The 11455-nt window shown below is 31.8% G+C and overlaps 1 protein-coding gene across 1 annotated transcript; it reads right to left on the bottom strand.

The window, feature by feature from the left end:
• Positions 1-514: 514 nt before the first annotated feature.
• Positions 515-5871, bottom strand: LOC132050625 (NAC domain-containing protein 21/22-like). Its single transcript, XM_059441982.1, has 3 exons — positions 5525-5871; positions 2153-2418; positions 515-1220 (listed from the first exon to the last, which is right to left on the bottom strand). The coding sequence occupies exons 1-3, from the start codon at positions 5691-5693 to the stop codon at positions 810-812; spliced, it is 846 nt and encodes a 281-aa protein (XP_059297965.1). The 5' UTR covers positions 5694-5871; the 3' UTR covers positions 515-809.
• Positions 5872-11455: the final 5584 nt, after the last annotated feature.

Raw genomic sequence — 11455 nt, 5'->3', positions numbered from 1 at the left:
TTGAACTAGATCTTCCATCCAAATTGTGGCCCAACCGTGGGACTGAAATATGCCTCTTTTCATTCCATATGCCCTCATGAAAATATATGCTGTTGAACTTTTCTACATCAACAATAATAGAATTCCAAGACATTGCAATTAATATACGTGAATGCTAGTAGTATAAAATTTGAGCTTTTTATGTAATCTTGAGGTGGAGAACTTTGGACAGAAATAGACATATTTTTTTTGGAGATAAAAATAGATCACAGAGCTGGAAAAAACACCCAATATATTTGAATTATGAGGAGTAAACAAACTCAAGCATAAACTAATGGTGGCAACAAATATAATAAGTGTGCTTAGAAAGTATGGAAAAGGCAAAAATATCAATTCTAAGAGACACAAACAATTGTGTGCAAAATCTCTTTCAAATCGAAGAGGCAAATCCACGAAGTCTCGGATCCATAAAAAAAGAAAACCTAACAATATCACGAAAAAATATATTCCTGCCGTTTCCAGCTAGGGGAAGGGGAACAAGAAGAATATTACTATTTACTAATTTACACAAAAGTCAAAGTAACATACAAATAATTATCAACGATAGATACATCTGAGTCTAATCAATCTATCTATACATATGTATATCTAGTGAAGGAGAAAAAAAAAACAAAAAAAATAAAAAAAAAATCATCCCATCAAACATACAAGAATATTACCCCACAAGCAAACACTAAGGCATCTACGCAAATTCAACACATTGTCTTTTTTTTTTTTTTTTAAATGTTTTTGTTGTTTAATCCTACTAACAATAATCAATCATCAACAATTTAGATAAAAATCAAGCTGTTTCCATCATCAAATTTCATATCCCCAATGCTCGAATCCACTCCTTCGTCTTGTAAATTTGGATCTTCAAAATTCATGTCCAACAAGAACCCGTACTCATCATCCTCAGCCATTTGATCGTTCGATTTGTTCATTTCTTGAGACATTAACTGAAGATAGCTGCTTTGGTTGTTTGCCAGCTGGCTTTGATGGCCAGCCGGGCGTTGGGAAAAGGCGGTCCCCGCCACAGGGCGAAGGCCGCCATAAGTCAACACATGGGCCTGGTCCATATTGGGAGGAGAGTTGACACCAACCTCGTACATGTTATGCGGGCTGAGTGTGTTATTGTTGTTGTTGTTACTGTTGTTCTCAGCTTTAGCTTTGTGAAATACTCGACATAGCACCCAATCTTCCTGTTCAATCATCATAGACGTATGACACAAATTTAGTAATGTCGTTAGGTGTTTTATATACTAGGTAAGAAACGGTTTTTGGATTTACTCTGATGTAGCTAAAATCTAGCAAGCAGCCATTCTTTTGCCCATAACTTATTGTTCCCCCCGTTTCAGCTAGGAGGTTTCTATGAAGTTTCTTTTGCATAGAATTCTGTCACTTGTCACGTGAAAATTGTTTCAATCTTGATATGCCTATGTGTCCACGGCAGAGCTAGAGTGTCGGCTACAGATTCGGTCAACCGGTTTAACTTTGGTTCAAATTATGTATTTGTCTTAAGAAATTCATTATAATATTACAAATTTTTAATTTATTAAAATTCCGACCTCATAAGTTTAGAATCTTGGCTCTGCCCCTCCCTATGTTCTAATATAATGAAAAGCCTTTGTTGTCCCATCATTATATATTACATGTGGCTGAATCTTTTCAAATCTTAATCAAATCATATATAGAGTTATGATTTTTCAACAACATTAAGATTCGTTTCATTGAAAGCAAATGAAAACAATAAAAGGTTGATTTGCCAGCCTAAGAAAACCGATGACATCGTATGTAAATGAAACAAAATGTAAACAGAGAAGTACGTGTCTAAACTAATACAAAGAAGAGAAGCCTAAAAAATAGGATGGACAACTTATTGGTAGATTAACCTATATACATAGACAGTGAGAATAAACTTTTATGTTATCAGTTCAATTCAAAGATAACTAAAGATAAACTTTCTCAACAAGGTAGAAATTTATGATTTTGAAAGAAAATGCAAGTTATCAGTTACATGGAACCTGATAATGTAAAAATTCTTTATGATGTTGGTGATGTGTAAAATTTCATACTGCTAGAAGATAAACTTAAATTCGAGAGAAATATAGTGCATGAGAAGAAAAAAAGTTACCTTAGGGGGTATATGTGGATTTTCCAGTCGAAATTCATGCATGATCCATCCAGTTTTTATTCCATGAGGAGCTCTATTCATGTAGAAAACTAGAGTTTTTCTCATCCCTACGATAGTACGAGTTCGAGGATCTAGCACCGTCCGATCTTTGCCTGTGGCTTTCCAATAACCTGAAGTTGTGGCGCGATTTGTACGAAAACCAGTAGCATATTTCCGATCTCGAAAGCTGAAGAAGTACCATTCACTCGAGTTGAGCTTTGCCACATCTAATTTAACAAAAACATCAATCAACATAAGATAAACATAAGATAAGAATATATTAGTACTACGATATGATAGAAAATGGGAGATTTCAGGAACACAAAGAGGAGATTAGATTGATACATAGGAGTAATAATTAGATCAGTCATGTTGAAGTGTGTGACCATCTCATTCAAAAGTTTAAGTTGTTAGAGAGAACACATTTTTATTAATTAATTAATTAATTATATTCTCAACACGCTCACTCACATGCGGACCTGATTTTTTTCTTTTTATGGGTCAAACACGTGAAAATTCTTCTTGATAATGGATAGCGTGAAATTTGATTGCAGGACTTCTCTCTGCTCTGACACACTGTCTGAATTAAGGTAAGAGGTGCACACGACAACTAATTAAAAACATAATTAAGCATGATATTAACTAACTATGTTTTCATGCAAGTTGATTCAAACAATACCGTACCGTTATAATTTTTTTTAACAATATATTTTGATATGTATTACTTTCTCTGTCCTAATATATGTGATACAGGTCCGATTTTGATACAAGTCCGATTTTGAAAGTCAAACAAGAAGATCTTTGACCGCCATTTATTCGTATGCCATTTAAGTATTTTAAATTGTTAATTATTGTGACTTATAATACTTTTTATGTAGGTTCTAAATTTGTAAATTGTTTTTCAAAAAAGTAAAAGATTATGTCTGAATTTACGATCAAAATAAAAAAATTTGACTCTTAAAGTGTATCACATAAATTGAAACAAAGGGGAGTATAGTTTGTATTATTGTGAAACCCAATGCAGCTATTAGCTAAAGTGACGCAGCAAGTTGGGTATTAGTCACAATAGATTCTCTTAGCATGTTTCCTCTTTGGATAAGCCTTTTGAGAAAGTTCATAGGAAAGAATGGAAAAAGGGTTTTAACCTTTTCTTCACAATAGTCGAATTATTTAGATGGTGGGCAATCCAATACATAACTTTCGTCATGTCCTACCTAATAACAATCTTAACCAATAAAATTAGGAGTTATAGTAAGAACTTAATTAGGCTTTCTAATTTATACAATTATTTCGTTTTCTTTAATTAACAAAATCCAGTCATCAAATTATATTTCAAAACATTTAATTCATCTACTTACACGTGATGGTTCGTCGTTTTGTGACTATCAATTAACTATACGTGCAAGAGAAAATTAATGAGATATGATGAAATAATATTATGGGAAGTAAGGTGGCCAAATGAATTGTCTCAATGGGAGTAGACCCCCTCTCACTTTCTCACAACATTGACAACAGAGTATGCAAATAGAGATTTTTGCATCTTATGATCTGAATTAAAAATATGTATCATAACTTATGATTTTTTTTTTTTTAATCTTGAGGTCTTAAAAAATATCATGTTATTCCTATAAGGAAGTGCCGCTAAGGAAAAAATGAGAATATTAAAATTAAAAAAATTATTAAATATAGAAAGATGTTTTTTTTAATAAACGAGTAAAAAGAATAATAAGGCACATTAATTGAGAGAGAGGAGGGAGTACTATGGGGTGATATAAATCTCATGCATGTAGATTATCTCAAGTATTTGAGCAACTAATAATTTGTTTCAAAATCATGAAATTTATTGTAGGATAGAAAAACCTAAATTCTCTTTTCTTACGTTAGTATGCCGGCCTTTTCATATGTCTTTCAAAAGAATTTTCAAAGAAACGTCCATATCGCTCAACAGTGTTGTAATTCTATCAGACAAACATATCATACCTTCATACCTTCTTTAGAAAGAAAACGATTATCCTGCGTCACAATTGTAATTCATACCTTCATATTTAAATTTTGGAATAGAAACAACATACTCAGTATATTCCCACAAGTAGGGTTTGGAAAAATTTTGGAATAAGTGAAATTGATTTATCATGAAGCGTTTAATATGCATGAACAGAAAATTCTGAACTCCCAAGCGTAAAACTAAATTATTTTATATATCATATAAACGTTATTCTTAATTTATGGATGAACAATGTATTTAGAAGGTGAATTTCCTTTTCTGAGATTGAAAACTATCCAAAGATCTATATAAGAAAATAGAAAGTAAAAAAAGTAAATTACTAGTAATTTATAAAGGGAGGCATATATAAAGATGAGCTCTCTCTATTACTATAATTTAAGTATAATTTATTTGACAGTGGTTGATTAGCTATGTACGATGCTTAAGAAAGGAAATAACAACTTTTGAAACTGTGATATTACTAAAAAAAGCATGTTATGCAGAATAAAATGAAAATTTTAAAATTAAATATTTTTAAATATAAAAATATGTTATTTTTTTAACGGATTGATAAAAAGATATTGCCCATAATTAAATGGAGCAAAAGAGTTTTTGTGTAAAACATCTTTTCTTCTCTATCCACTTTCTTGCAGAGAAATCTCCTAGTTTAAAGCTAAATTTCCGCATATTCTACATGTGAACCGATTCCAATAAAACCTGACTTTATGTTTATTTACTCCAGAAAGCAACCATCATTTTCTTTCAGTCTTATCTCCTTCAAATCTCCATAGTACTCATTTAGGAGACAACAGCAAAGAAAAAAAAATAAAAAGGCCCAAAGACGTTGAAAGATACATACTAAAAAAGAAAAAAGTCGCAGATGCAGAATCATAATCTTGTTATAGTTTAGCATTATCTTCCCATGTAAAAAACAAATATTAGTATCTCTCTTTCTTTTGTACCATAAAGAATTCAAGAAAAAACATCCGTTAAAGCCACTTTTTTGCAACTTTTTCATCTAATCATGACAATACATATTCCATTTTCTATCTCTAGTAATCTTTTTCGTTTCTAATTTTCATATAAACAGAAAAAGAAGGTGTCAGCGGAAACAAAGACAAGAATGAAAAGGGTCGAATGAATCGGCGAAGCTAGAATTTTTACTAAAAATAGTCAAAATATAAAAAATATATATATACATACAGTGTCAAGGAGATTTAACGTATAGTACATATGCTAAATTAACTCACCGAGCTATACAGTATAATATCCGACGAAATTCATCGAGTAATAATTCATAGAAAGAGGAGTGAGAGATAGAGGTAGAAAAAATAAGAAGACAAACTTACCAGGAAGCTGCCATGGTTCACAAGTATGAAGATCAATTTCCACTAAAGTACCTTTAAGAACCTCTTCATTTGCAATTTTCTTGAAAAGATAATGGCAAACTAATTCTTCATCACTTGGATAGAATCTAAATCCAGGAGGCAGTGTTGCTCCAATGTCTCTTAAACCCATTTGGGGAGAGGTTTTGTATTAAATTCTTTTTTTCTTTTTCTTTTTTTGTGGGTTTTGGAAAGAAGAATATCGAAAGCTTATAAAGGAATATTTTTTTGTTTATAGCTTAGAGTTGTTCTAAAAGGGAGCATTCAATATGTTTTGTTTGATATATATTAATACGAAGAATGAAAAGGTAGGTACTTATATAAAGACAGGGGGAGGTTGACAAGTGCCCTTTGCCACTTGGAATAATTTGTTACATTATTCTAGCACCTTATGCTTGTGAATTTCGTTATTGTTATTTGTTGGGACCTTCTATCAAAACCAAAGCCACAAGAAACCTACCTTTAATTTGTGGGCGTACTAATCATAAAACCTAATGGAAACTATTAAGAGAAGTACTATACACTATTATTGAGTCGGTCCAAAGCAGTAGGGATCTAGTAGTTCAGTTGGTTGGCTATCTGAACTTTCACCTTGTTAGGGAGGGCTCAAATCCCCACATTATAATACCCTTCCCCTATCCCTTATGTAATAATAAAAAAAATAAAAATAAAAAAGTCGGTCCAAAGCATGTTATTTTGGGGAGAACCTCCGGAATACTCCTTTTTACCAATTTTATAGACATTCAAAATTTGTACTCTCACACTTTTCGCGTTTCGAGATTTAAACTACATAAGCTTTGAGCATTTTCAAATGTATTTTTTCACCGTATTGATATGAGAAGAATTGCAATTTGTAATGCTTTAATTTTCTTATACTTTTTTAATATCAAAATTTTAATTCTAAAATGATTGAGTTGATCTAATCCAATATAATTTAGCTTCAAAGATCAGTCAAATTGACTTTTAAAATGCCGCATAAATTGGGATGGATGGAGTACAAATTTCTATAACCGATATATCTGATCAAGGTGGGTTGAGATAGAATTGTATGATTAATTAAGAAAATTGCAAAAAAAGGGGGAACCTAACAACCTAATCCGAGCGACCCCTTTTAGTAATCCATTAGTACTGGGAATGTTCAGCCATTCACGGAATCATGGATATATATTCAAGGTTCATACCTCTCTAGTGAATTTTAGGCAAGTATATATTCATTATAATATAGAAAATGTTACACCATGTGCCGCTTAGGAACTTTAATTACATTTTATATAGATTTTTTTTCAATTACACTACATAACAAGATATTTTCATTTTGTAGCAACTTAATTAGGGAATATGTATCTCTCTTGATTTTTTATTTCAATTTTGGTAGAACTTATCCCTCGCCACCTTCCGATTTTCTTTCTCCTCCGTCACTTTCTCTTTTAAAATTATGTCAGTGATGAAATTGTTTAAGTCATCAATAGAGATCGAAACTTATGGATAAATTTGCTTCAATGTTCGATCATGAAAAGATTTGCTTGAAAACTTTATCTGTAATGAGCTGAAGATCATTTGAGTTGTTGGTTTGAAGAAGCTTTGGGCTGAAATCTTTGAACTTCATTGCCAGGGTTGGAAATCATTTTTGTTGATTTAAAGATGTGTCGGGTTAAAATCTTCTAACTCCATTATTCGGGTTTGAAACTCGTATCTGGTGAAATAACTAGTGGTTATAGTGATTTCTGGTGGTGTGGCGAAGGATGTGTGAAAAATGAGGGAAATTGAATTTTGTAGCATAAAGGGGTGTTGTCATCTGTCGTATTATAAATGTAATGTGCATATATTATAGGTATATCATTATATGTCATATATATGTTGTGTGTATCCTATGTATATCATGTTCATCAATATTATATACATGACACACAAGTGACATACCTATATGATAGTATAACCTACGAGTGACATTTGACATGCTACACACACACACATATATATCAAGTGATATACATGAGATTGTTCTTTTCCAACCTCGAAGTTCAATCTGAAATTTGATCTAGTACAATCATCTCAAACTTGAGATACAAGATCCTAAAGAAGTTCCCAAGCTTTTGGAACACAACACCCAGTAAAAAATAATTTTAATTTCGCAAATCTAAATTTCAGATTGAAGCTTCAAAGCTTCATCGATGGCGGCTGACTCTGATTCTTCATATTGTGCTTGAAAGATCTGATAGAAAGATAATAAGGAAAAGAAGATCTTTGAAAGTTTCTAATTTTGTGGATTTTGTTGGTGATTGTATATTTTAATATTGCGATATTTTGAACGTTGAATAGTACCATTTAATTAGGGGCTAATTACGTATATCTGTATAAATCTCCGTATAATATATATCAATCGAGACCAATGTTTCTCGATTTTTTATTGGCAAAAGTGAAATAATTTAAGTTATATGCGATGGCAATTTAATGAATATATCAGTTAATTACAACCGATTACTTACACTTTATTATAGGCTACAAAACAAAGATATTAAATATAGTTAATTGTAAATTATTTTTACATCATGAACTAATTGTGTGTATATTATTTATATCAATAGTGCATAGAATCTAAATTCTATAGTTTTAATTCTATGCAATGACAACGTGTAAATAATAATAAGCATTGTGTTACTTTGGTAAAACAATGATAACTAACTTGCTATCACATGATAAAATTTACTAATAATGTAAAATAATCTTTCGCTATCAATTATTATAACTTAAAGAAAGAATAGCATTTTTGGTCCCTCAATTATTCATAAATTTTTATTTTGCTCGGTGTGATGTATGACTCAACATTTTGACCTTCAATTAATTAAATATGTGTCTTGGTCCCTTTACGTAAGAATTATGTTGTATTTTAACTATTTTTAAAAGTAAATTACCCTTAAATTGAAGTAACAATACAAATTTGACATAACACATGCGTAATTAAATGATGAAACAATTAATAGTTTTGGAAATCTGTGAACGTTCATAACAAATAAATAGATTGAAAGTGCATATTTTAAGTAATTGAAGGTTAAATATGCTTAGTCAAATATCACAAGGACTAAAACTAAAATTTAACAATAAGTGAGGGACCTAACTTAAATTCTTGATAAAATTATTGACACAACATAAGAAAGAGAGGAATTCAAACTCTCGATAAACAAAAGCCTGCGTAGCAATTCTAATGCTACCTATAAGCCACTCGGTCATCTATGATCCAAAAATCAAGCGAATAGCAAGTCAGTCATTAACAATTATTGATAATCCGAAGGGTAATAAGTACTTCCAATCTATTTAAGGTTCCTACCAGTGTTTTAAAAGGCGAGGGAGTAAGACGAGGCGTTTTACGTCTGCCTCAGTGAGGCGTAAGCCCCGAGGCACGGGACGTAAGCCTCATAGGGTTTTAATTTTTAGTATTTTATAAAATGATATAATTATAATAAATACTTTTAAATAGGTGAAATAGCGTAAAAAATTGAAGAAAATTATAAATAAGTGATATATATATATATATATGCTCCACCCCAAAAAAAAAAAACTAATTAGAACAATCTATTATACGCTACTTACAAGTACAAGTGACTGCTCGTTACTTTTTTGAGATAGTAGAAGACAAGATAAATAATTGGAAAAGAACATATATTAGGCATCCTAGTAGTTAAAAAAGGTCTTGACTTTTGAATTTAATGTTTCAGTTCCTTTCTAAAACATTTGAGTAATTACATGTTGACTTTTGAGAATTTGGGCATTATACTAAGGACTTATTTAATAACTTTCGTTTTGGTTTGAAGAAGTTTTTTTGGACTTACGCCCCAACAAAAAAAACTCGCCTCAAACGCCCCGCGCGTACGTCCCGAATTGCTGGGCGTACGCCTTTTGGGACTTTCGCCCCGACCCATCGCCCCGGGGCATTTTTGGTACGTCCCGCCCCAGGGCTCGCCTCGAAAACGCCTTTTAAAACACAGGTTCCTACAAGTCTTAGGGGTCGTTTGGTAGAAGGTATAAGCTGGGATATCCCGTAAACTAATTTTTATACCATATTTGGTAGAAGGTATAAATTTATTACGGATAAATTTATACCTTGTACCAAATATGATACAAAAATTAGTCTTTGGGATATCCGAAATTTATACCTTCTTATCCACTTATCTTTGGGATTATTTTATCCATCTTTTAGATGGTATAAAATAATCAATAAATGGGATAAATTAGTCCCAAAATTATAATTAGGGATAATTTTCACTATCTACCAAACGACCCTTAGAGTATGGCTGGAGATATGGTCCGTAATTGCATCCACATGTCGACATGCGTAAACAAGTCATAACCGCGTATATTGATAAACAAAGTTTACTTTCGATCCAGGAAATCGTAAGTCAAAAGGGTCATAATTCACTGACTACGATATAGATTAGCTTACTGATCTTTATGAGCTACTTCCCCCGGTTTATTTTTACTTATTCATTTTTAACTATCCACACTCTTTAATAAATAATAAATAAAATTCATAATTTATCAATGTATTCATAATAATTGGTGCATATTTTTATTAGATTTGAAAAATAATTTTAAGTGAGTATTTAATACTATGGATAAAATAGGTAAAAAGAAATTATCTTGTCTTGATATGCTAAAAGTGATAAGTAAAAGTGAAAATCTATTTTTAGAATATTGTACAAGTAAAAGTAAAAAAGTGAACGGAGGGATTAGATTTTTTAAGGAAAATATACTTCCTTAATTTGATCTAGCACTCCATTTAACGTAAAATGAAAAAAAGAAGAAGAGAGTTTCAATCTTCTTTGGTCCTTTGATATTAGGCACTTTGATGTTGAATTTAATGCTAATAATTCATATAGGATAGACTATATAGAGCAATCATAGGGAAGACAAAGTTGGTCATTTTCTCCTGTGTCGACGACATGACTGTTAGATTTAAAGGAAGTGATTATTGAAGATGGGCCATCTCTCAAGTTCTTGTGAATTGTAATAATTGTGAGTATTCCAATGTAGTCTACAGAGGATGAATAACTCAGCTTCATCATCAAAACTTTCACAGTCGAACAGAAAATTAAATTAATTAATTCAATACATGCGCCTTTTATTTGTTGAGAATTTATTCGAATAGTTACTATGTGTTTGGTGAAGCTTTTAGGAAGTTAGAAGTTTATTTTTGAGAAAAGACATCATTTGACCCCTGAATTTGGCACGAAAACTTAGTTTAGCAACTAAACTTAGCTTGTATTTATTTACCCCCCTTAACAACTTTCAAGTTAATTAAATACTGCCGCAATGCATCTTCACAGGTTGAGATCTAAGTTTTGTTCACCACAGTGATTGGTCCACGTCATTAAATGTTTTTTTTAATTATTTTTATTTATTTAATTTTTCTCTTTCTTCTTCATTCTTTCCCTATTTTATTATTTTATTAAAAATGGACCCCACCGCGACCCCACCACCCCCCTCCACCACACCACCACCGCCGCCACCACCGCGCCAACCCCACCCCCAACCAAACAACCAAACCACACCTTCAGCCCCTCCGCCCCCACCCAGCACGAAAAAGAAATTCCAACAATGGCTACCTTTCTTCTTCCATCAACAACAATGGAATTCCAAAAATCCGGAAAAATCAACAACCATGGAACTCCAAAAATCCAAAAAAATCAACAACCATGGAACTCCAAAACTATCAATAACATTCTTAATTACAGAAAAACAAGAGGAAGCAGTGATAAAATAATCCAGCGGACACCCATTAATCTTTCCTGCCAATTGAATTTTTTTTTCTCAACCTTTAATCTCATTTGCATTTTTTCTCTTTTGCTCATTTAATACCTGAAAGAGGCAACCTTTAATCTCATTTGCATTTTTTCTCTT

The sequence above is a fragment of the Lycium ferocissimum genome, chromosome 1, assembly GCF_029784015.1.
Source record: "Lycium ferocissimum isolate CSIRO_LF1 chromosome 1, AGI_CSIRO_Lferr_CH_V1, whole genome shotgun sequence".
Classification (NCBI taxonomy): Eukaryota; Viridiplantae; Streptophyta; class Magnoliopsida; order Solanales; family Solanaceae; genus Lycium; species Lycium ferocissimum.
The sequence above is the reverse complement of the archived record's forward strand: the minus strand, read 5'-3'. Positions and strand labels throughout refer to the sequence as shown.